The sequence below is a fragment of the Talpa occidentalis genome, unplaced genomic scaffold, assembly GCF_014898055.3.
Source record: "Talpa occidentalis isolate TD23 unplaced genomic scaffold, MPIMG_talOcc4v2.1 talOcc4.5, whole genome shotgun sequence".
In the NCBI taxonomy this organism is placed as follows: Eukaryota; Metazoa; Chordata; class Mammalia; order Eulipotyphla; family Talpidae; genus Talpa; species Talpa occidentalis.
The window spans coordinates 84838997-84865433 of record NW_023604861.1 but is presented as its reverse complement, the minus strand read 5'-3'; the positions used below and the strand labels follow the sequence as shown (position 1 = coordinate 84865433).

Here is a 26437-nt window from a genome sequence, read left to right as displayed (position 1 = left end):
GAAGCTGAGTGTCTTGGTTTTTACTTAGCCACTGGAAACGAATGGCAGCTGTAACCCAGGAACTTGCCAAAAATTTATAATTCCAAGTTCACTGTTATAAATATTTATTAAAATGACACCAAAGAAAAACTCAGAGTTGTTTTAAATCCATGCTGTCTGAGTGCACAGATAAGGAGAATATATCCCTAGGTTAAGCTGCACTATCCCGCCCCACCCCCTACCCATCCAAGTTCCAGCAGAATTACTTGTACTACATGTTGTGCTTTACTTGTACTACATGAGATGCTATCTTTTATATGGAAAACTTGACCTTCTTTGTGCTGCTTGAGTTCATTGTACAGATGTTTAAAGTATTTATGACATCACATGTCACATAGCCCATTTATGATGGGCCTGTAAATGATCAGATTACATATTTTGCTCTATTACTGGATCCATTTTGTTGCATCCTGTATTCCTATATTCCTTTGCTCCCATGATCAATTTATTTTCTCTTTGTAATATTTTATATATCCTGGAAAACCTTTCTATTAGGCATTCAGACTCCAGTGTGTTGGGTTTGGCATTTAATAAGCAGAGTAAATACTTGTTGAAGGACTTAAATGTGGAGTACAAATAACTTACAGAGTATAATTAAATTATACAGGTGGAGTATAAATACATTAAAATGAAAACATTCACTTCTCCCTTACTTGTGTTCCCTCAACAGCCGTGCGTAGTTGGTGCTCATCCTGTGTGTACTCATCAATTATGAAGGAATTGCTCTTGGGCTATTTCATGGGAATCTGACTCCTTTATCTTACTCCACGATTTGTTCCTTGAAAACAAAGAACATAGTGTCTACTTCCTGTGTACTTTAATCATTGTTCTGTACAGTACAGGCGCTTAATAAATGCAAACTAAATGGAATAATGACCCATTCTGGGATGCTAATTAAATGAATTGCCCAAAACTGGGAATAAATGAGGTATTGACCCACCTTTCTGGAAATGAAAGGGTTACTACCTCATAGTGTGGGCGCTATTATCTAAAACCAGTGGTTCCCCTTTATTTTATTAGCCTGTTCATTGTCCACAGCGATGAAGGTAGGCACTAGTTTTGTTACCTACTATAGACATCTATTGCTTTTGCCTGCCCAGCATCCACTCTCTTTCTATTGCTAACCCCATCATTTTTCTTGGGAGAATGGATGCTCCCCTACTCTCAGTGCCTATGGTTCAGTTGGGAGATATAGACATATGACCCAGGGCTGGCCAATCAGAGCATTACATTCCTGTGGCCACCGTGACTGATCCAAAGATGAACTTATGACACAGACATGGCTCAATGACTTAATTCCTGGACTTTTGTTGGAACTGTTGGACACAGAAATTCTTTTTCCTGCTGGATATAAAGCTACAACCATTAAAGCTATCATATTTGAAAAAAACAAATGAACAAATTCTGAGTATATGAGCCAATAGAGGACTACAAAATGAGTCTTTATGACAATAGGCACTGGATCCAACTGTACCTGAACAGCAGTTGGAATTGAGTTTTGTTAGTGCAATGAAAGACAGTCAAATTAAAACAAGATTCTATTCTCATTATATGGGCTCTTTGTAGGCCATGCTGAAGTTCCAAGGGCCATAATCAGACGCCTTGTGTTTACAGAGTAACATGAGGGCTGGGAATTAATATATTTGTGTGAATTTATTGAGTCTTCCATGATGCAATTAAAAATAATTTAAACACTCCTGAATCATGGAAAAGATGGAGAAAAGTAGGTGAGAGAAGTTCTAGACATGGATGTCTAAGCATGGCAGGTAGAGGTGTTGAGAGCTGTTCAATGTTGCAGAGTGGTTAATACTGTAGCTGGCATTGGCAATATTTTGATGCAATTGTGCTTTAGTATGATGCCATTTGACTTTTTTTTTTTTTTTAAGGCAAAGTGAGGTGAAGACTGCTGGGGTAAGGAAACTAACTATACATAAGGACTGAGGATTATCTAAGAATAGACTTATTTTATTGCACATTATGTTTCCACTTCTTTCATCCACGAATACCCATTACTGTTTGTCCAACACAAGTAATATCACACTTCTCACTCAGGCCCAGGAAAAAGACATAACCCTGGCTGTTGTGGGAATTCTTTCTGGAGAGGGTGAGATTGGGGAAAGAAATCCTGCCCTAGAAACTGATCTAAGAGACCTGTTAAGCCCAGGCGGATAGACAAAAGTTCTTCAGGCCTAAAGCCCAGCAGTTCTCTCTTCCTTAGGTCAGTTCTTTTTTGGCTCTCCACCCTCCAGGTTTTGTCCAAAGATCTCTAACTCTTGCAAGCAAGGTTTATGTTGAATTGGTTCCAATGCTGAGATCATCCTCGTGGAAGGTTTCCATATATGACATGTTCTGCTGCTGCACCCAAGAGTGTTCCCTAGTCTCTTTCACTAATGCTGTCCAAGAATACGATCTTGGCTGAATTCCCACATTGAAGGGGCAGTGGAGCTTTGGTTTCTGAATATAGTAGGCATTATCTTTTCTGTCAATTATAAAAGCAATACATGTTCTTTGTAGAATATTTGCAAAAGTTTAAGAATGTACAGAAGGGGAAAAAAGAATAATATTCTTTAATTACATCACCTAATAATAACTAACTCTAGTATTTTATTATATTTCCTTCTGTTTTTAAGCACACATGTATCTTTATATTTTATTTATTTTTTTAAAGATTTATTTATTTTTATGCAATTTTATTTTATTTTATGCAAGAACCAGGGTACAGGCTAGATGTGTGTGAGGGTGAGAGAATTCACTGGAGACAGAGCGTGGAACAGAACAGGCAGACTGAAGAAATACACTGCTGAGGGGAACTGCGGGTGAGACAGGAGAGGTCTGCTTCACCATGTGGGATTTTCCCCAGCCAGCTGGGATCAAACGCACTGCAGAGACTGCAGAGAGCTTCACAGTGCAGCGCTCATCCACCTGCACCACCAGGGAGGCCCGTATCTGTATATTTTAGAAAGGCTGTATTTCATTGTGGTTGACTGTGGGTTTGGAAGTCTGACACCACACACTATGGCCTTCCAGCAACTTCCTCTCTTACCTCCTTCAATAATAAAGTTTGCTAATTCTTAATCTAATCCTCCTTCAGTTTGATATTATTTTAACTGAAAGGTTTATACTAATAATTATCTGGTAATACAATTTTCCTCACTGTTCTTCTTTCAATTAAAAAAATGCACAGCCGGGCGTGGTGGCGCGCGCCTGTAGTCCCAGCTACTCGGGAGGCAGAGGCAGGAGGATCGCTTGAGTCCAGGAGTTCTGGGCTGCAGTGCGCTATGCGGATCGGGTGTCCGCACTAAGTTCGGCATCAATATGGTGACCTCCCGGGAGCGGGGGACCACCAGGTTGCCTAAGGAGGGGTGAACCGGCCCAGGTCGGAAACGGAGCAGGTCAAAACTCCCGTGCTGATCAGTAGTGGGATCGCGCCTGTGAATAGCCACTGCACTCCAGCCTGGGCAACATAGCGAGACCCTGACTCGAAAAAAAAAAAAAATTAAAAAAATAAAATAAAATAAAAAAATGCACATTTCTCTTATTCCATATTAAATTTAGAAACTTTTCAGGTTAAAAAAATGAGATTTTGTGTACACTTGCATTTAAATTTATGAATTAATTAAAGAAGAAATAGCTATCTTTAAAGGATTATCTTCCACTCATGGGGAATACAGTATATCTGTCTTTTCATTTATTTTCTTCATGTCCCTCTATAAAACGTAGAAGTTTTCATCATATAAAACTTATACAATTCCTGCTAACTTTGTTCCAAGGTATTTTATAGGTTTTGAAGGCCATTTTATGGGCTCAGATGAATGAGATTTTTACCCCAATCACAACTGGTTATTACCTGTACAAAAAGTTATTTTAGAAAAACAAAAATTTATAAAGATATGTCATATGTATAGCTTTTAGCAACTTTGCTGCACTTTCTTACAGTTCTAACCAATTTTAGGATCATTTTCAGATTTCTAAGTAGTTTGCAGCCAAAACTGTCCCTCCTTTCTAACAGGAAACACTTTATCCTGTTTCATTACATTGGCTAGATTATCTTTTCAGGATACTTTTCAATAAGAGTAGCTAGAAATAGGATTTGTTTCCCAGGATTTCTTTCCCCAATCTCACCCTCCCCAGAAAGAATTCCCACAACAGCTGAGATTACGTCTATCTTTTTCCTGGGCCTAAGGGAGAAGTTCGATACTACTTGCGTTGGACAAACAGTAATGGGTATTTCTTGTCCCTGAAAATGTTATAGAAGGATGATGCTGGGTGTTGTTTCGGAAGACACATTTTACCATGTTAATGAAACTATCTTCTTTCTTAATTCATTGGGAAGTTTTCAAAATAAAGAATAAATGTTGATTTTCATCCTCCAATACTTTACCATTATTTATGACTCCCTTGATTTTTTTACTTTGACCTACTTCTGTAATTTCACAGTAGGTATCAGTGGACTGATTTTATGGGGCCATCATCATCTTGAAATCTACCAAATGAATCGTGGGCTCTGGAGTCAGGCAAACCTAGGCTGCCATGCCAGTCCACCACTGTTTATGGACCAGTTCTAAATGGGAATGCAAAATAAATTCTGCAAGTTGTCACATATTATTCTTTTAATATATTGATGAATTTTTTAGTGCTTTTTAAAAAGGATCTTTGCCTTATCTAACAGAGATTGGTGTGCAGTGTGTATGTACGTGTTCACAATTTATTAGGTTGTGTTTGCAAAAATGAATTAAGTGGTGTTATTTTCCTATGCTCCACAACAGTTAAAACAGCAAGACATATCTGCATACCTATGTCCACAGCATTATTTATAATAGCCAAGTAAGTAGAGGCTACCCAAGTGTCAATCAACTGATGAATGGGAAAACAAAATGTGGCACATACATATGGCATATTATCCAATCTTACAAAGGAAACAAACCCTGTTACATATTACAGTATGGATGAACCTTGAGCATATTATGCTAAGTAAAATAAGCCAGTCACAAAAAGAAAAATATTGTAGATTCTGTTTATATGTGGTATCTAAGAAGTCAAATTCAGAAACACTACTAGAAGGGTGCTTGCCAGAGGCTGGGAGTTGGGGGAAAGGGGAGATGTGCAATGGGTAGAGTGTCACATAAGTTCTGAAGATCTGTTTTACAATGTGAGTACACTACTGCACTGTACACTTAAAAATGGCAGTAAATTTTGTTACATGATTTATTTTATCACAATAACAAAAGGCATGAGAATCTGTTTCATGAAAGTGAGAGCTCATTCATAAAAGTATATGGAGATAATGTACTTTTTCCACATCTTTTTTTAATTATTCGCCTTTCAAGTCTTCCATTTATCTGAAGATTATTTTGGTTTTATTCACGTTTAAATTTTTCATCAGAACATCATCTATTTCATTGAATAGCAATTAATTAGCCTAGTTATATACAGGACTTTCTTATAATGTGCATTTTATATCCCCCTTTTCATTTCTAATTTGCATGATTTTCTTTTCCTCTTTGGCTATTTTATTGCTTTTTCAGAGCATAACATTATGAATGTAATGGCCAATTTTCCTGTTAAGTTCAGTGATTTCTGCATTAATATTTTTCTTTCCTCCGGGTTTTCCTAGCATATTTTGTTATTTTTTATTTTAATTAGAGTCAAGTGTTTAATTCACATTTTTTGATTCTTTTTTATTAAATAACTAAAGCATTCAAGGTTCTAATTTCCTTTTCTCTAGGCTAGCCAGAAGTTTTAATTTGTGATGCTGCATTATTATTCATCTCTAAATAGAAGACAAATGGGGCCTCCCTGGTGGCGCAGGGGGTTAAGCACGGCAATATGAAGCAATCCACAGCCTCTGCAGCATGAGTTCAATTTCCAGCCGGCCAGGGAGAAACCTACATGGCTCAGCAGACCTCTCCTGCCTTGCCTGCTACTCCCCTCAGCAGTGTACTTCAGTCAATCTGCCTGTTCTGTTCCTCACTCTGTCTCTGGTGAATCCTCTCACCCCGGGCACCTCTGGCCTGTACCCCAGCTCTTGTATGCATAAATAAATAAATATTAAAAAAAATAAACAGAAGACAAATGTATACAGTTTTTTTTTTGTTTTGTTTTTATATAGAGGCATGTTTTATTTATTTATTTATTTGTTTGTTTTGTTTATACATGCACTGGGTACAGTCAGAAGCGCGGGAGGGTGAGAGAATTCACCAGAGCCAGAGCAGGGAGCAGAGCAGGCAGAAGGACCGAAGTACACTGCTGAGGGGAGCAGCGGGCGGCAGGAGAGGTCTGTGCGCCATGTGGGACCCTCCTCTGGTGGCCGGGGAGCAGCCGGGGATCGAACCGGCGCTGCAGAGGCTGCGGGCAGCTTCGCAACCCAGTGCTCAACCGCTGCGCCACCGGGGAGGCCCTATACAGTTTTTTTAATATGCTTTTTTTCCCTGACCTAAGAAGCAACCTCCTATGATTAACTTGTTAAATTTAAAATTGTATAATCTTTAAAATCATTATTCAGAATTTATGTACATTTACTGCTCTGTTTTCTGTCCCTCCCTTCCCTCTCCCTAAGAAAAGCTTTTTCACTTCCTAGCTGAATGGTTTTGGACACATCTATACACTTACTACTATCCTATCAAATGTCAGGTACTATTCTGGGAGCTGAGAGCACAAGCGTAAACAAAGTGCTGTTCTCAAGGAGTATAGTTTACATAAACTAGGAAAAAACAAACAGGACAATTTTAACTAATGATAATACTATTCAGACAGTAAAGAAGAAAGATGTTGTGGAGTTTGGTGGAGTTGTTTTAGATGGAATTGTCAGGGAATCAGGGAAACTTCTGCTAACTGCCAGATCCCCTGGACTCACACTGGTCCTTAGCCTAGAAATTCTCTTCTGAGTCATTTGGTACAATCCACCTCCGCTTTATATTGCTGCCTCCTAGGGCTTCTGTGTAAGATAGTGGTTTCACTATCCTCTGATCTCCTCTCCACTCTCTGATCTCCCCCTTTCAGACTTCATTGGTGGCACATCTTCCCTGACCACCCAACACCTTGCTGACACTCGACCATCTGTCCAGGCAGCTGGAAGAGAAGCTCAAATTTGACTCCCATTGTTGAAAGCACTTGTCCATAACATGCTCATATGAAGACCTTTGGTACTGGGTGACACGAGGATGGCAGCACAGGTCAAAGATACAATGTCTAAGTCAAAGAGTTATTGTCCAGTTGGCTCCCTAACATCTGATTCAACACCACGGACACTGTTTCAAGAAAGGGCTAAGCAAAAGGAAGAAGGAAGTGCTAAACTGACTGAAAAGCACTCAACACAGTGCTAGAAAACAAACACAATCCACACCCTTAGAGTTTACATGATAGTTCAGACTTACATAATAAGAAAACACAGAAAAATGGAAAACAACCTGCACACCTTCACACACAAAATTGAGGGAAACCGGCCATAAATGCCATAGAAGGAAGCTCTTGGAGTGAAGTTATCAGTGAGAGAACACCACAAGGGGACGAAGAACTTGAAGCAAGCCCTAAATGACATAAGATCCCATGGTTATGCAGTGACAGAATGGATTCTGGATCTAACAAGCACAATGCATGACATTGGGCACATGTTATCAACATAAGGCCCTGTTTCTAACCCAAGTAGGCTAAGGTTAACCAAAATGCAACCCTGAATTAAGGAATAAGGACTTTTTTTTTTAAGTCTTTCTTCATTCTTTTTCCTTTTATTTTTTTTAGTAATAAATTTTATTTTTATATTCCCCATACAATTGCAACCCCCCCATTCTGACCCCAATCCCTCCCCTCCCGCCCCCCACCCCCCAAAAGAGTGTCTCTGGTTCATAGTTTTTTGTTGATTTTGATTTTCACTTTCTTATAGCTATTCATTTTCCTGGTCCCTTATTTAAGTTTTCTAGATTCCTGCTATGAGTGAGACCATCCGGTATTTTTCTTTTTCTTTCTGGCTTATTTCGCTGAGCATGATCCCTTCCAGCGCCATCCATGTTGCTGCCAATTGCATGTGTTTATCTTTTTTGAATGCTGAGTAATATTCCATGGTATATATGTACCACATCTTCTTGATCCAGTCATCTGTTTTTGGGCATTTGGGCTGTTTCCAAAGCTTAGCTATTGTAAACAGTGCTGCTATAAACATAGGGGTGCAGGTGTTCTTTGGAATTGATGTTTCTGTGTCCTTTGGGTAAATACCTAGGAGTGGAATTGCTGGATCATATGGAAGCTCTATGTTTATTTATTTATTTATTTATTTTTTAAAGATTTATTTATTTATTTATTTATTTATACAAGCACTGGGTACAGTCAGAAGCGTGGGAGGGTGAGAGAATTCACCAGAGCCAGAGCGGGGAGCAGAGCAGGCAGAAGGACCGAAGTACACCGCTGAGGGGAGCAGCGGGTGGCAGGAAGAGGTCTGCGCGCCATGTGGGACCCCCCTCCGGTGGCCGGGGAGCAGCCGGGGATCAAACCGGCGCTGCAGAGGCTGAGGGCAGCCTCGCAACCCAGCGATCAACCGCTGCGCCACCGGGGAGGCCCGAAGCTCTATGTTTAGTGGGTCCAGAAATCTCCACACAGCTCTCCATAGTGGTTGGACCAGTTTGCACTCCCACCAACAGTGCAGAAGAGTGAATGAGGACTTTCTTAAGAAACCTTCCTCAAGAGGACTGTGAAGAGGGTCAAAGTTCTTTTCTTCTTTTTTCATATCAAGAAAAAGAACAACAAAACTGGGGTAGAGACAAAGGCTCAATGAGATGGTGCGATCTCTTTAGATGCAATCTCTTTAGGTTCAATCTCTAGTTTGTTGCTCTGCACTAGGATTTAGGAAAAAGAATAGAAATTTGAGATGGTTCTTCTGCTTCTTGAGGTTCTCAGTTTCTGGCTCAGAACATCAAGGCAGACTAGAAAAGATATTTGGAGTTGGGGCCCAGCTAATTATAAGAATATGAACCTGCCTGAAAGTTCTTTAGCTAGAAGCTGGCTAGGGTAGAGGTCTGTATGCTGACAAAATGGCTCCTCAGCTCTAACAGTTCAAGAGATACAGCAAACAAATACCTCAAGGTTTAGGCATCTTATAATTCTCATAGTTGTATAAGGATTCACTCTGCCCTCATTCGAGGTAAGCATATTAGAATGACCACATTTAAAGAAATTTGAGAATTTAAGTGACATGCTGGTGAGTGAACAGCTAGGCGAAGGAGCAAAGTCTTAAATGTTCAACCTGGCATTTTTTCTTGGGAGGATGATGTTCCAATTGTCCTAATCCAAACAGGTCTTCTCAGTGCCTCAAGAAAAGCTCCTCACAAAAACAAATGAACCTTTGCTTAAGAAGTTCCACTCTGAGCTAATGGGCTTGAAAGATCCCTGGACAAACTGTTCTCCAAACCCAACACGGAGATATGGGGGTTGGGGGTGTGTGTCAGGACGCACAATACCAACAATTGACAAACTGTTTTCTGGGGAACAATGTCTAGTGGTCTGGTCCTAAAACTGTCCTCAAAATCTATGTGAAATAGACCAGGAGTCACTGTACCTTCTTGATTAGATTTTTACCCTCAACTGTCTCCTTCCTCTTAATCTCCACATGAAAATTTTCTCCTTCCACCAGGGTAACTGAAACCCAGAAGTGATAAACAGTCAAAGGGGATATGCATTGTGATTTTAAATTTTGGGATGCCAAAATGAAAGATGAAACACTGGCCTCTCAAACAACAAATATCCACCACAACACTGGCCCCACTAGAGAATATTTCTCCATGCTGCCTTAAGGGTCTGGAGCCTGAGAAAGCACTATAAAGGCATAATGGTCTCTTCTTTCTCTTTGGTTGCACTTAAGTAGGATTAGATGAAAGTGATTATATGAAAAAATGCAGCCCTGCCCTGCCCCTCAGCTAAGGGGCATCACCATTCTCTGTACCTGGCAGTGGCACTTTGGAGGATCTGTGCCTCTGAAGCTAGATGGGATGCAGTCAGTGGTTTCCTCTCTTTCCCCACTCAGCCCAGCAGGTAAGCATGGTACTTGAACAGCTCTGGATATCCACACCCACTTGGCCTCATAGTCCCACCTTATCAAAACTGCAGAATTAAAATTTTCTGACATCTTAGGAGTTAAGAACTCAAGAGAGGGCCTCCCCTGGTGGCGCAGCGGTTGAGTGCTGTGCTGCGAAGCTGCCCGCAGCCTCTGCAGCGCCGGTTCGATCCCCGGCCACCGGCAAGGGTCCCACAGGGTGCGCAGACCTCTCCTGCTGCCCGCTGCTCCCCTCAGCAGTGTATTTTCATCAGTCTGCCTGTTCTGTTCCCCACTCTGGCTCTGGTGAATTCTCTCACCCTCCCGCGCTTCTGACTGTACCCAGTGCTTGTATAAATAAATAAATAATAAATCTTAAAAAAAAAAAAAAAGAACTTAAGAGAAAAATACAGACATGGTCCTTTCAGGAAAAGTTCAAAGGCCACTAACCTAAGCAATAAAGATTGAATATATTCAACATAAATCTAAAACTGAAGCCAAACTTCATACATTCAGATTTCTCCCTCTCCCCCATAAAACTTTGCTATAAAATCATTGTTCTCTATTATCCAAGGCATTACTCTCCTGATCTCAGTCCAGGTGTCATAAACAATACCATTATTTCTAGGCCACATTAGAACACTAATGATAGAAATTAGAACACAGTTGATAGAAAGAAAAATACAGAAGCAGTTGCAGCTTCAAATACCTTCCTAGATGTGCTTAAGTCAGAAAAGAAAAGCCAATACAATTAAAATTAATAGGGTGTAGTGACAGCTAGGGACTGTAATGATTTATTTGGAGTATAACCTGACACTTCAAATACTCTCTTATGTTCAGTTGAAAGTTTTTAGGGCCTAAGGAGGAAGTGAATGGAATGACCCACTTGAGACAGCACCAAAGGAATAGAGATGACTTCACACCCCCAGAAGACAGCAACAGGCAGACAAAAAACATTAGACGATTAAAAGTGAACTGGGACATAGTTCAATGTCAGTACATCTCCAGTTCCATTATATCCTCACCTTTCTCCAAACAACCAGGCCTTTCAGTTAGCCTGTTTAGACAATTCTTGCTCTAAGAGATGATTCTAGAGCGCATGCACGCACGCGTGTGCACACTTACACACACACACATACACACACACGTTATTTTAAATTTTATTGTGGTGGAAAAAAATATCCTGAAATATTTGTTAAGTAACAATAATTCCTGACAAGATCATTCTTCAGGGTTTTCAACTGCCATCTTCTAGTCAGATATGTGTTCCTCACCCTTGTAATAAGCTTCATTAATATTGCCATCAACCATGGGAAAACCCAAAGATTTTCTAAATGGCTTCCAAAGTTCTGCATAGATGCCCTTAATTAGTCCAAAGGTACACAAACAAGTTGGGAGAAAAATTAGAAGGACAGCGAGAGGAAAAACACATTAACAACTGGTGATTCTAGCATGGAGGGTATATGAGTGTTCACTTATACCATTCTTTCAACTTATTTCTTAATCATAGGCACACTAAAAAGTTACTGTAGTGTGATGATGCTATTTTTGAGACTTGCCTAAAAATATATTCAATTATTACTTTTCAAACCAGAAACAGAAAAATCAGTTCTCCCCGCAAGGTGATACTCACTTTCTAGTCTGTGTAAAAAAGTTTCCAGAGCTTTTTGGAATATTTAAATTAAGGGGCTACAGTACACTGATACGGTTTTATAGTTCTTGGAGTCAAACTCTCATCGGAGGTCTGTGATGGTCACTGCTCTTTCCACGACAGTCACGTGGCTGCAGCTCTGCAACAGAAAAAAAAAGAAAGTGAAAGTCCTGGAAAATTCCACAGTCTTTTTAAAAAACTCCTTATAGGGCCTCCCTGCTGGAGCAAGGGGTTAAGTCTCAGCACTATGAAGCTATCCACGGCCACAGCAGCTCAATCCCACATGGCACAGCAGACCTCTCCTGTCTCTCGCCCGCTGCTCCCCTCGGCAGTGTATTTCAGTAGATCTGCCTGTTCTGCCCTGCACTGCGTCTCTGGTGAATCCTCTCACCCCCTGCACCTCTGGGTTACACCCTAAATCATAAATTAAAATAAAACACAACTCCTTGATTAAAATGTTCATTCTGGGGGTTGGGGGGGGGAAGCTCATTCTGGCTAGTAGTTCCCAGCTTGGAAGCCGGGCTGCTACTTAAATGGCATTATGGTTTGGGGCCTGGGACTCATTACTTCCAAAAATTACTACCTGTAGCCTGAAGCTACATCAGCCTATATAGCTTTATTTTTCAAATGTATTATATCCTAGCATGATTCATAAAATATACATTTATTTAAAAGAATTGCTGCATTCATTACAGCTTTTGGGGTTATTATGTCAACCAGATAATAAAGTACACCTTCTCTCACATGGAAATGCTCACTCTGGGCATGAAAAGGAATCTTTATCACTGAAAACCTGGGCATTTGGGGGGAATTGTGCATTCAACACATATGTGTTTCAACATATTGGCACTTAGACATTTATTACATTCCAATGAAGACTAACTTATCTTTGAACAGATCTGTCAGAAAGTTCTTTCTCAAACTCAGCAGAAAATTGTTACTCCCTGAGCCTGAGTTTTAATTCTGGAGAGCCTCATGAAATATACCCCATTCCCTTGTATGCAGCAATCCTTAAAGTCAGTTCTCAGATTCTCTCTGATTCTCGGATTTCTCTTCTAATTCTTAAATTTCTCTTCTAAACATCCCTAGTTCCTTTTATGTGACAAGATTCTGAGTCCTTTTTCCATGAAGCCTCCTCCCCCTGCCGTACAAAAACACACACACACACAAAAACCTCCATGGCCAGCATCAGATTACATTAGATTTAAGGGGCACACTGAGACATACTGATCTTATCAGTCACTGAAACTTTTTTATTCACAAAATACAACTTAGGGGAAAAAACAACTTCTTAAGGTCATAAAATCTTTATTATCTAAGCAAAATTCAAGAATCAAATATATTTTATCTAAAGTGAAATCTTTGAATTCAAACCTCTTGTTGAAGCACAGGCTTGGCAAACTGAAGTTGATGAAGAAAACCAACATTTAATAACCCAGCTACTGCACATTAACTCATTTAATTCTCTCAATAACCCTAAAAATAGATATTATTGCTTACATTTTTTAAATTATCAACCCCATTTACAGATGAGAATGCTGAGGCTTAGGATGGTTAAATAGTCTGAACAAAGCATAGACATTAAATGGCAAGGCTAAGACTTAAATCCATTCCTATCCCATACTGCTTCCCATATATATCCTTATTAGGAAGATTTGAAAAGGTAACTGACAAGTTTCATTTTCTATGTGGACATGGCACCTCCTCAGTTCTGACTGTCCTCCTGGCTTAAGACACAGCCCTGATTTCTTCTACATAGATACATACACAGAACAGAGGTGGATCCTTGCTGTGTGGATGAAATCCTTTCTGGCGACAGGAAGAAATCTCCTCTAGTCCATGGTCAGTTAGTTTAAAGAACCCAGTTCTGAAATAAGAAAAGGTAGGCCTAGAATCAAGCAAAGATATCCCCCTGCCAACCCCCAACACACACACACACACCCCAGGGCAGAGCTCATTCTGAGACAGCTTCAAAAGTATGCTGGTTCATAGGCTCCTCTTGGTGAATGAATCAGATTAGAGAGAATCATTAGAGAATGACTCACCATTGCCACACTAGTTTTGCTGGGAGGATTCATAGTAAATATCAGGATTTGGAATGAAAAAGAATACTCTGAGATAATCTACTTAATTTTGAAAGTCTCTAACCTGTCACCAACTTAAAGAAATTCCTACTGCTTCAAGTCAAACATTTCAAATTTCTTATGTCCCGTCCTTAGAGAAGCATCTAAGTCATGGCTTAGATATATTTCTGAATAAGCACAGGATATGGTGCCTAAATGGAAGACTTATGCAACAGCCAATTAAGACCAGCAATTTATATATTTTATAGAGAGCCGGAGGATAGAGACCTTTTCCTTTGACACGCCTCCCCCACCTTCTCCTTGTAACCCTTAGAACCACTTCCCATGTACTTACTCCTGGAACTTGGGGGAGCAAACAATAGCTATAGACTCTGGCAACATCATCTGGTAGGAGCAGTGAGTGTGCAGGTCAACACTGGAGAGAAAGGCAGTCTGAGTGGGATGAGTCTGAGAAGAGAAAGAAAGTCAGCGACCCCTTTATAAGGGATCACAGTCGTCCTGGCCCACGAAGGGAGACAGAGCCAAATAGCATTCAATAGCTAGTCACAACCTGCTTTTCAAATACAAAACCAGTTTTAGCCATGTGGAGTAAGCCAGAAGTTCACAATAACCAGTGAACTTCCCTTCCAGTATTTTAACAAGTATAGTTTAACATGAGTATATGAAGTCTTATAATTTCTAACTGACCAAGACATTTTGACTCCTCACAAGCTGTCTTTATACAATGGAGTCACCCATTCTGGTGTAGGTGGTACCTGCTGATGGTATAATACTTCAACATGGTAGAAGTCAAGGACTTAACAAATGACAGTTATATGAATGACTTTTCTTGCTGACAGAGGTGTTAAAATGTCAAGCATGAGGGGGGCCTCCCCTGGTGGCACAGCAGTTGAGCACTGGGTTGCGAGGCTGCTGCAGCCTCTGCAGTGCCAGTTCGATCCCTGGCCACCGGCGAGGGTCCCACAAAAAAAAAAAAAAAAAAAAAAAAGTCAACCATGAGGGGCCTCCCTGGTGGTGCAAGGGGTTAAGTCGCAGCACTATGAAGCTATCTGCAGCCACTGCAGATGGAACAGCAGACCTCTCCTGTTTGCCCGCTGCTCCCCTCAGCAGTGTATTTTAGTCAACTCACCTGTTCTGTTCCCCACTCTGTCTCTGGTGAATCCTCTCACCCCTGCCCCCCGCACCACTGGCCTGTACCCAGTTCTTGTATGCATAAATAAATAAATCTTTAAAAAAATAAAATGTGAACCATGAGTCTGGAGCTCTATAGCAAAAAGTTTACCAGCAAAAGGTTAAAGCTGTCCTATAGTAAAGCATGTCACCCGAAGATATAAGAAGCAGAGGCTGACTGGGATTTCAGTGGGCAGTTAAATCTCACAAAGGACTCTGTTTTGCTTGGGAAATGCTGAAGATACTTAAATTTGAGGGTAAACAACTAAAGCATCATCTAAATGTGCATTCAGCTTACCTAGTTTGTTTCCAATTATTCTATGTTTTATTGAGCACATTATTTGTATACAAATGTGCAAAACTATGTAATGACTCATGTTCATTTTAAAGGGGGTATGATCTAAGGTAACATGAACAGAAAACAAATAACCCAAACCTAAAACAAAAGACCTCCAACCTCACTGACAGAAATGCACAGAAAATATATAAATAAGTATACTTGACTAGTGTTTTTAAACCTGCTGTACAAAAAAAAAAAGAAAGAAAGAAAGAAAGAAATTAAGCTCCTGAGGAGTTTGTCAAAAGCACAGGGTCTTGTGGCCCAGTCCCAGAAATAGCAGTCTAGAGAAGGAGTTTTCTTTTTCTTCTTTTTTAAGCTGATTAACTGATTATGTGCAGTTTCATCTGCGAAGCACCCCTCTATAAATGCTGTGACCAGCTCACTCGGGGAGAAATCTGTTACACAGGGACACATCAGCCAAGTGTTGGAAGCACATACATGCACAGGTCCTCAGGGGCCATGTAGGAACCCAGATGACATTTTGAGAAAAAGAGTTTCTGCTTGTTCATAATATGATCCTATAGGCTACCAGGGAGTAAAGGCTTGTACAAACACTTTTCACCTCATGGTTTCTGCTGAGAATTCCAACTAGGAAGAGAAGAGGCCTAACACAAATCCATCAAGGCCTCTGATCTCAGGTTGGGTTAGCTAGAAAAACTTAACAGAGAGACACACAGCAGGAGATCAATAAATAATTGTTAAAGTGAATAAAAAAATTCCCTTGAGCCTCTGCTCCCTTATAACTACTGTACAGAACTTCTTCCCCTTTCCTTCTCACTTGAGTTTTTTAAAAGAATGGTTATGTCCACTGTGTCCATCATGCTGGGGAGACAGGAAGGTTATTTTTATGAAGAGAAAGCGATATACTAAGGGAGTGAAAAGGAGCAAGGAGAGTGAATGCTGAAGGCAGCCTGGGCACCTGGACAGGAGCAGAGTGGTCACAGGAAACATGCTGTAGAAAGAATTAATCTGTTTGTATTCTCTTGCTAATTTTAAGATCTGAGCAAACTTTATGATCTGCTTTTTTTTTTTCTTTCAGCTAAGACACAATAGGGGTGATTTATTGTACATTATTACATTCAGTCATAACTAAGAACAGAACTAGTCCAGAATGTCACAGGTCCAGGTCGAGGGGATAGGGCATTTGACTGCAGGTCCAGTTTGTAGAATCAAAAAGGACTGTTTTGGTGTCAGCAAGGTAGATCTCTCAAAGGTGGTCACAGCGATCTGATGGTGATGAATGCCTAAATCCATCGAGACAACTTCTAGATAGAACACATCCTAACAATCTGTACCAGCGCTCCAGGCCTCCAGCTTTCCTTATTTCTGCTCCTGTGGGTTCCATGGGTGCATAGTTCTCAGTTTACTTGGACCTCTGCCTCATCTTTCTTCTTTTGTGCTTCAGCATATGCATTTGCTTCTTCAAAACCAGGCAAAATGAACTACTGAGTTTAGGGATGCCTGATAGCAAAACTATAAAGAATGAAAAGGAATTCCAGAAAAGTTAGGAAAGGGACCGCCTGTACCTGGGAGGACGTGAGATTGGGCAGGAGTGTGGTGGTGTGGGGGAAGCATGCTTCTGGTAAGGTTCTGTTTCTTGACTATGTTCCGTGTACATGTAGATATTTGCTTAATGATTCATTAAGAGTACTTTTAGTTTATGTACTTTCTTATGTATGTCATATTTCAAATATAAAGGTTTTGAGAAAACAAAATCAAAACAAAACATATGTTCAAGCCTCTCATACTAAACAGTCAAGCAAACATTCTCTCAATGCAGCTACTCCTTAAGCCACCACCCATTCCTTTCCTTTCCTGTAGAGCTAGGCTCTTCAAAGGGTTAGTATACATTTAACTATATCACAATCCCTAACCCCACTATTTCTTAAATCCTTATAATGTACTCTTACCACTACAACTCCTCAATCAAGGTCATCAATGACCTCATCAAATCCAACAGGCTAGTTCAAGTTATCACTTCAGAGCTCTCTCCAATGCGTGGCATGGTTAACATCCTGAAATTTCTTCTTAAAACCTTCCTCTTCCATTGGCTTCTATGCCTTACACTATCCTCTTCTTTCTCTGATATCTCTGCTTCATTACTGACTATACTCTCCTAGGTAGCCTGCTCGCCAAGCTACTGGTAAATCTCTTCTTGCTTTCCTCTCTCCCCCAGTTCCAAAGCTTCCAGGGTAAGCTCGATGCAGAGGACTCCCCAATCTCTTTCTTACAATAACCTTGCTCCCAAGATCCAGCCATATTTCCAACTGCCTAATAACTACCTCACTGATTTAATGTCCCACCAGTACCTTAAATTCAACATGCTCAGACCCGAGCACACCTTTGCCTCACTTCCAAAGGAAGTTCTCCCTGGAGTCTGTTTCTATTCATGAGATGATTACTGACATCCCCATGAGTCAGGCCCTAAATCTCTAAGTCATCACTGACTTTTACTCATCTTCTTCTCTTATTTACTTTCCCATATTTGTCTTCTTCCCAGATGCACTGCCATCGCCCTAACTCTCTTAAGCATTAGATTTTATAATGTCTTAAGTGGTCTCCCTGGCTCAACCCTACCTTAAATCTATGTCTAGGGTAAATTTTCTGAAGTATGACTTTGATCATGTCACTGTTCTATTACAATAGCCCTTAGGAGATCTCCAATTACTAAAAAGCAGAACTATTCTGCCTGTCTACCCAAGATCCTCCAGAACACGGCTCAAAAGCTTATCGACCACTATTTCCTGATATGAACCATAAAACCCAGGAAATTGGACTACTCAAGCCTCCAGGAACATAGTCCACCTATCCCAAAGTTGTACCCTCCAGATGGGACTTTCCCTTGGCCCATTTTGTCCAAATGATAGCAAATCATACTAACTGTGAGCCTTCTCTCCTCTGAATTCCACCGTTTGTACCTCTAAAGCGTTTGCATGTTTCGCCTCATGTGAAGGGTTACTACTTGTCTACTTGCCCAATCCCCCTTATGACACTAAAATCATATTTTATCCAAATTTGTATCTCTTGGCAGATAAAGAACACATTTTATATCCCCATATATTACAATGGGAGCTATACAATAAAAGACAAGTATTTATCTATAATTGCTCTGAAAAAAAGTCACATGGGACTGCCTCATAGGTCAATACTTCCCAAATTCTAACATACAAATATGTGTCACCTTCCCAAACCAGAAATGAGCTGACCTCTTTGTAGGTAACCCTGTCACACAACATGAAAAGCAGCTTGGTCTATCAGTGAGGGATTGAAGAATAGAAATAATCTTTAGGAATGGAATTATATTTTACCTAAATATTAGCAGAAAATTGCAATAAGATATGCAGATTCTTGAAAATCACCTATATTAGCCACCCTTTGGTTTGAATTAAGGAGTATCCTGCTTTAATAAAGGCCAAATGCAAGCATCTTAATGTCTGTGGTTCATTTAAAATACTTTGATTTATATTCCTTTTAGGCACAGTTTCTATAACAATGTCCACATATAATCTAGGCCAGCATCCCATCACTATTCATATTCATAGGGAAATTGGGACTTTAGGGAAACAGGTTTGTTTTTATTTAAAAAAAAAAAAGCACTAAGTACTTCTCAGATATCAATACTGGAATACAAGGAGTCAAATAGGCTAGGCAAGTCAAGCATGCATTCAATGGTGGGAAAAACAATTATGGAAATAATCTGGATACGATTCACTTTGCCAAGAGACAGAAAGAGCATTGAGTTGAACACATCATGAGAGAAGAGGAGGCTAGTCCTCTGAGAGCTTGAATTGCTTACATGAATCCAACCCAATGTGATGAGGCCCTGCTGATCCTGTATGAGAAAAAGTTCTTCTTCATTTTCGGTGTTGCAATAGTCAGATCCAGCACTTTGCTTGGGGACGAGAACGTGGGTAATGGTAAATTCATTCCTCATCTGTCAAAGAAGAAAACAGCTTGTGATAATTCCCTGGCACTTATGCAACTGCACTCTATCTTGGTAGTGGAAATTTACAACAGCTATACAATTGGAGGCCCTTCCCACTCCAAGGGATTACTGAGTCATCTGCTGCTCCCAGAGTCCCTCACCTCAGTGGTTCCCAACCTTGGCTGCTCACACAGACTGCCTAGGGCACAATACAAAGCAGTAGATGCCCACAGCCCTGTGGGAATTTCCTGCTACAGCCAATTTGGTTCTTGAGAACTTCAGATATACCATTTGTTTTCCCCTGCTCTTGCAGAAAGTAATTTCCCTCTCGCTGTTTCTCTAAGTTATTTTCATCCTTTTAGTAACGGCTTCTATAAATGTCTCCAGTCAAAGATCTTTCCTTCTCAAAATTCCTAGTACTCATATTGTACCTATTATTTTGCATGCTATTTATTTCTTGGTGTATATCTCTCATTTTTCCCAAATGCTTTTATATATGTTTTGTGGGTACATGCAACATGCCTTACATATTTTATGGTCCCAGGTCCATAAATCAGGTGTTCAAAAAAGGATATACAGGGAATGACTGGCTTTTCCCTCCAAATTAAGAATTAGGTATTTCTTACTACTAGCATCCAATCAATCAATTCAATCTAAGGCACTCTGAAAAAAATCAAATAAAGGGTTTCCAAATTTAAAATGACACTAGTTCCTTCTGTAGAGGGATCTGGACAGAGTAACTGAATCTGGAATTCTTCTCTGAGCATCATCGGAGACCAAAAGGGGAAGAAATGGTGTCAGCTCAGGAAAGAGTTTGAATTTTACCAGTTTTCCACAGAGAATTCCACAGGTCTCCACTCCCCGGGCAGTGTTGGCACTGGCTAACTGGAGAAACTGAGGGCAGAGCCTTTCAGGTACAACCACGTGACGCAGCCCATCAATTGTAGGAACTACAATGAAGAAGGGAAAAGTCTAAGGCCATTTGGGAAGGAGCCTCCCCAAATAGACCTCAGAGCTGGCTGTGCTGAGAGAGCAATGCCAAATCACTGGGGTCCCCCCAACTTCAGGCAGTGAATGGGGATCTCACTCTAATGGCAGAACAAAAAGGATGGAAGTCTCCTCTCCAACCTCTGGCCATAGCAATCGGTGTACATTCTTTCAAGAATAGAACAAGGATTAATCATTGAAGTTAAGACAAGACTAAACAACTACTTAAAAGAAAGTTTCTAAGTTACTCAATAGTTCTCTGTCCCAATCTAATACAAAGGGGGCCTCCCTGGTGGTGCAAGGGGTTAAGACACAACCTATCAAGCTATTCACAGCCACTACAGCCAGCCAGGGAGCTACCCAAATGGCACAGTAGACCTCCTGACTCGCTCCCTGCTCCCCTCAGCAGTGTATTTCAGTCAATCCGCCTGTTCTGTTCCCCCCACTGTCTCTGGTGAATCCTCTCACCCCCCACATCTCTGGCCTGTATCCCAGCTCTTGAATGCATAAATAAATCAATCTTTAAAAAAAAATCTAATACAAAGTACTAAAATATAACCTCTTTTACTTCTTCTATCTCTTTTATCTCAGATAAGAATTTCAGAAAGTATGACTTTCAAAAAAATACACTGGTATATATTCTAGGTAGCAGAGAATAATATGGGTAACTACTTCTGAACCTACTCATTTATAATAAAGTTAAGATGCCAAACAAAACAACAAAAAACATATTCTGGGTCTCAAAAACAGCATGCATGAACAAAGTAGCTCATGAGTCAGCTTCAGATTGCCAAGAACAGACTAGTCCTTGAACACTAGGGAGAAACCTGATGAGAGTGCCAACAGGCTGACATTAGTGTGGATCTTTCAGAGTTACATTTTCATGGGGAAAAAAAAAGTGAGAGGGGATGTTCTGCTTCTGCACACCTGGCAGCAAGATCTGAACTGCTGTGGAGGTAACAAAGTCACAGGAGGAATGATGTGGACTTGCAGCCTGATGACAGCATCTGAGGATTCTGAGTTAAGGTTTGGCACAGACCTTTCCTCCTAATTCAATAATCACTTACAGAGCATATACTAACTAGACAGTGGGCTCAGCCCATTGGGAACACAAAAATGAGTAAGACTCAAGCCCTAACCTACAGGAAATTAAACTTTAGTTATTGTCAAGTGACTACACTATCAAGTAAATTATCTCAACTGTATTTTAGATACTAAGAGCTCTGGGAGTCTTAAGGAGATGAGAATCAATCTGACAAAAGAAAGAGGGGTCTGGAAAATTTCCAAGAAAAGCAGGGAAGGCTGAGATAGAGAAAGAAGAATTTTGGTCCAGGACAAATTTTAACAAAGCTCTTTGGGTAAGCTAGTCCTGGGACTGTATTGGGAACATGAGAGGCCAATTTGACCAAAAGATAGACTATTTAAGAAGGAACAGTACTAAGAGACAAGTCAAGTACAGGTGGAAAAAATCCTAAGGGTCAGGCTTCAGAGTCCAGGACCTTTGCCACTCTTACATTGTTTTTTCATGTGGATCCTCTGCAAAGCTGACTACCTTTAATGACAACTTGAAAACCCATTCCTACACCCCAAACCCCCCACCAAAAAAAACCCCAACCTATTTTAATGATGAAGGTATACTCATCATTATTGCTGCTATTACTGTTTTCTCAGATAACCATTTATGGGTGAGAGGAGGAAACATTGTCAATAGTTTTTATGGCTATGGTGAATTACCACTAACTATATATAGCTTTATCTTTTTTTAATATGTATTTTTTACATGGTTGTTCATTTTTATTTATTTATTTTATTTTTATATAAAGATTTATTTATTTATACAAGAACCGGGGTACAGGCCAGATGCGTGGGAGGGTGAGAGGAGTCATCAGAGATAGAGCGGGGAACAGAACAGGCAGACTAATGAAATACACTGCTGAGGAGAGCAGCGGGCGAGACTGGAGAGGTCTGCTGCGCCATATGGGACCCTCTCCGGCCGGCCAGGATCAAACCCACACTGCAGAGGCTGTGGACAGCTTCACAGCGCTGCACTCAACCGCCTGTGCCACCAGGGGAGGCCCTCATTGTTCACTTTTAAATAATGTTTGCCTCCTCCTTCCCCCACTCCCCCCAGGTATAGTCCCCACAGATTTTTTTTTTTTAAGATTTATTTATTTATGTATACAAGGGCTGGGATATAGGCCAGAGGTGCTGTGGGTGAGAGAATTCACAAGAGACAGAGTGGGGAATAGAACATTCAGATCAACCAAAGTTCACTGCTGAGGGGAGCAGCGGGTGAGCCAGGAGAGGTCTGCTGTGCCATGTGGGTTGCTCCCTGGCCAGCTGGGAATTGAACCCATGCTGCAGACAGCTTTACAGGCTGTATCTTAACCCCTTGCACCACTAGAGAGGTTCCCCCACAGATCTTAATTAAGCATCTTCCAGATTCGGAATGCTTTCAGGGCAAGCACAATTCACAGCTCCTTTTAAATATTTTTAAAAAGTGAATTGTTGAATTGCAATGTAGTATTATAAATTTCAAATTTCCTTTACAAAGGAAGACCTTTATAAAAGCAGTATCTAATTCACTGAACACTTCAAATGTCTGTATAACCCTTAAAAGCTGGGGGCAGGCCTCCCTGGTGGAGCAAGGGGTTAAGTCTCAGCACTATGAAGCTATCCACAGCCACTGCAGCACGATTTCGAAGCCCAGCCAGGGAGCTACCCACATGGCACAACAGACCTCTCCTGTCTTGCCCGCTGCTCCCTCAGCAGTGTACTTCAGTCAATCTGCCTGTTCTGTTCCCCACTCTGTCTCTGGTGTATCCTCTCACTTCCCACACCTCTATCCTGTACCCCAGTTCTTGTATGCATAAATAAAGAAATCTTTAAAAAAAATAAAAGCTGGGGGGGGGTCTCAGTTTCAGGTTATAATTAGCATTTCAGAACACTGGCCTGGACTCAGGTAACTTATATGGTCAAGTATAGGTCACTTTCACAACATAGCCTGTGTGAGAGAACAGAGTATGGCAATACTAATCAAATGGGTTTCCTTGACCATTGCCCAATGGGTAGGATCATGGTGATAATCTTAGGTTGAATCCCCCAGAAAGACACTCTGTTGGGCTGCAGGTGAGATGGGAGGGAACAGAAGCAAATGGACTTACTACTTTCTGAGTTGCTCAATGCTCCAGGTTTCAAGGACCTGTCCACCACAGGTGGCTTGACAGGCCTTACAGTTGTATTATTATCTGAAGGCTGTATGGATGAGGCATGTACCATGGGGAATGCCTCTGGGGAGGGTTTCTCCAAGTCAGGCACCAGTGGGCCACCTAGGCCAGGATCCACCTTCCCAAACTCCTGTACAATTTTCAGTCGCTCTTTTTCTAGCTCCTGGTTCCTAATCATCTCCTCGAAGGCATGGAACTGTTCCTGCTCCAACTGCTGCTGCTTTTGTTGGGCTATCCTCTGTTTTTCCTTTTCCAGCTCCTGTTGGATGGCCATGTTCCGGGCAAATTCTTCTGCTTCCTTCTTCTACAAAGAAAGAATAGGAGTTAGGCCAACACATGACACTCATGTGACTTCATGCCTCAATGGAACATGGTTTTTCTTTTCTTTTCTTTTTTTTTTTTAAAGATTTATTTATTTATACAAGGGTACAGGCCAGATATGAGGGAGGATGAGAGGATTCACCAGAGACAGAGCAGGGAACAGAACAGGTAGATTGATGAAATACACTGCTGAGGGGAGCAGCAGGCGAGACAGGAGAGGTCTGTCACACCATGTGGGTATCTCCGTGGCCGGTGGGGATCAAACTGGCACTGCAGAGGCTGCGGACAGCTTCACAGCGCTGTGCCCTGCCAGAGAGGCCCAGAACAAGGTTTTTCAGCAGGGATATTTTCCAAAATTTACTTTTGCTCTGAACTGATTGCCCAAAACTGAATCCATGATGTCCTGGGTAGCTCTATACCCATGGGATAAGGTGCTATGTTGCCACCTTATACTTGTTCTGCAAAGACTGGCAAAGTCCCAATCCTCTCACACCCTCCCCATGACACTAACACATTTCTTTACTGAAATCCTGCTGCAATGTATTATTTGTATGTTATATAATATATGTTTTTATTCTCTGTGCCATGTATAATCTGTATCCCAAGTAAGGCCATAAAACAGAACCAAATCCAAACTTATACCTTCTATGTTGGGGATCTTTATTGCATTTTAACCAAAATGAAGACTTTAACATTTTTCTGGTGATCAGTTTAATAGAGTGACATTTCAAACTACTGACTATCAAGTAATAACCTTTATTAAGATTTTCCCTCACTCAGTGCTTTAGAAATACATACTTCATAGTTCACCATCTCTTGTCTTTCAACATTAGGGTCCAGAACAGAACTTAGCAGACAGCCACAAACCAGTGGAAGAATCTGCAGTGTATTTCACATCTGATGCAGACTATCACTAGTACTTTGGGAGTTTTCCCATGTTTCAGACTCTTCCAACAAGACACCACTTAAAACCAGCTAGAGAAAAAATCCAATTGTCATAAACAGACATAATCTGTTTCATTGTTCTGATGTTATTGTTCTACATATAATAGCAATAGATTTTTCTGTCCCTTAAGTCATCCTCCAGGACAAGCGGGCTAAATCTGTGTTGGAATCTTCTATATAAACAACTATGTTCTACTTTGAATTTCTGGACTTTGCATGGTAAAAATTCACATAAAATAGTGAAATGTCATATTGCAATTCCAAGGCACAGTCTAAGAAACTAAAAATAATCTCAGGCCTCCCTGGTGGCACAGGGGTTAAAGACAGTGCTATTGCTAGCCACTACAGCATGAGTTCAATCCCCGGTAGGCCAGGGAGCTACCCACATGGTGCAGCAGACCTCTCCTGACTCGCCCGCTGCTCCCCTTAGCAGTGTATTTCAGTCAATTCGCCTGTTCTGTTCCCCCCACTCTGTCTCTGGTAAATCCTCTCACCCTCCACACTTCTGGCTTACACCCCAGTTCTTACATGCATAAATAAATAAATCTTTCTTTAAAAAAAAATAAAAATAATCTCTCCTTTTTTTTTAAACTGTTGTCTACTCACCTTTTCTTCATTATATTCTGCATATTCTTTGGTATATCGTTTTAACAGTTCTGCCTTTAGCTCTTCTGCTTTGGGAAATGCAATCTCCTTTAATTTCTGAGACCCAAAACAAAAAACTGAGAATTAGAACAAGTGTCAGCTAATAAGTAGAGAAGTAAAAAGAAGACTTCAATCAAGTTGGTCATGAAGACATTGTTTCCAAAATTGATTTAAAATACCCCATATAGGGCCTCCCTGGTGGCTTAGGGGTTAGGTCTCAGTGCTATCACCACTCCACACTGAGTTCGATCCCTGGCCAGTAACCCACATGGCACAGCAGACCTCTCCTGTGTCACCCACTGCTTCCCGTATTTCAGTAAATCTGCCTGTTCAGAGTGCTCTGCACTCTGTCTCTGGTGAATCCTCTCATCCCCCACCCCCACACCTCTGGCTTACACCCCAGTCCTTCTACACAGAAAAAACAAAACAAAACAAACAAATAACAAAAAAAAAAAACAAAACCCCCTACTATACCAGACCTACTCTGTAATGGGTCCTGTAAAAAGGCCTGTCTCCTACTGCTTGGGTGCACACACCACTACTTTTACCTTTAAGTCTGTGCTTCTCTGAAGTTCTCAGATAGGCAACAGTGAAAATGAAGACCCACCTTTACTGTGTCTTTCTTTTCTGGAATGACAGCGGATTTGTAATCTCGATGCTTTGGTAGTTTCTCAATAAAGAGCCTAAGGGAACAGATCAAAATGATAATGCAAAGAAAATTTCCAAAAAAGACTCTGAAATAATGCGACTCTCTTAAACTGCCACACCTGTGTACTGGGTTTCTGTACTTGCAGGGAGGGTAACAGACAAAGTGGGAAGATCATGTTTCCTACCCATCCTTTTCCCTGTAAAGAACAAAAGAGTATATCCTTCACCTCCCAAATCAGGTGTGCAGCAGTAAGCACCAGATTCCTAAAACAAAAAAGATGGGTAGGAAAATGCCTATCCTGTGCCCAGAAATGTACTTCCAAAGAGATTCTTTTTTAAATTATTTATTGAGGTATCATTGGTTTACAATACTATATGGGACTTAGAAGACTAGGTTCACACCTCTTCAGATCTGTTACCACACGACACATACCACT

General features: G+C 40.8%; 1 protein-coding gene across 7 annotated transcripts in view; it reads right to left on the bottom strand.

The window, feature by feature from the left end:
- Positions 1-408: 408 nt before the first annotated feature.
- LOC119259072 (STAM-binding protein) overlaps positions 409-26437 on the bottom strand; it is a 57762-nt gene continuing 31733 nt past the window's right edge. For 4 of the 7 annotated variants that reach the window (XM_037527639.2, XM_037527640.2, XM_037527638.2 and 1 more), the window contains exons 3-10: positions 25960-26035; positions 25314-25409; positions 23379-23745; positions 20053-20177; positions 19099-19236; positions 14127-14239; positions 13476-13575; positions 10478-11847 (exon numbers count right to left, since the gene is read on the bottom strand). In XM_037527639.2, the coding sequence (XP_037383536.1) occupies positions 11791-11847; positions 13476-13575; positions 14127-14239; positions 19099-19236; positions 20053-20177; positions 23379-23745; positions 25314-25409; positions 25960-26035 (1072 nt within the window). In that variant the 3' untranslated portion in view covers positions 10478-11790. Of the gene's footprint in view, positions 818-10474; positions 11848-13475; positions 13576-14126; positions 14240-19098; positions 19237-20052; positions 20178-23378; positions 23746-25313; positions 25410-25959; positions 26036-26437 lie in introns of those variants that run through there. The other 3 variants (XR_005128397.2, XM_037527637.2, XM_037527641.2) reach the window with 3 other exon arrangements.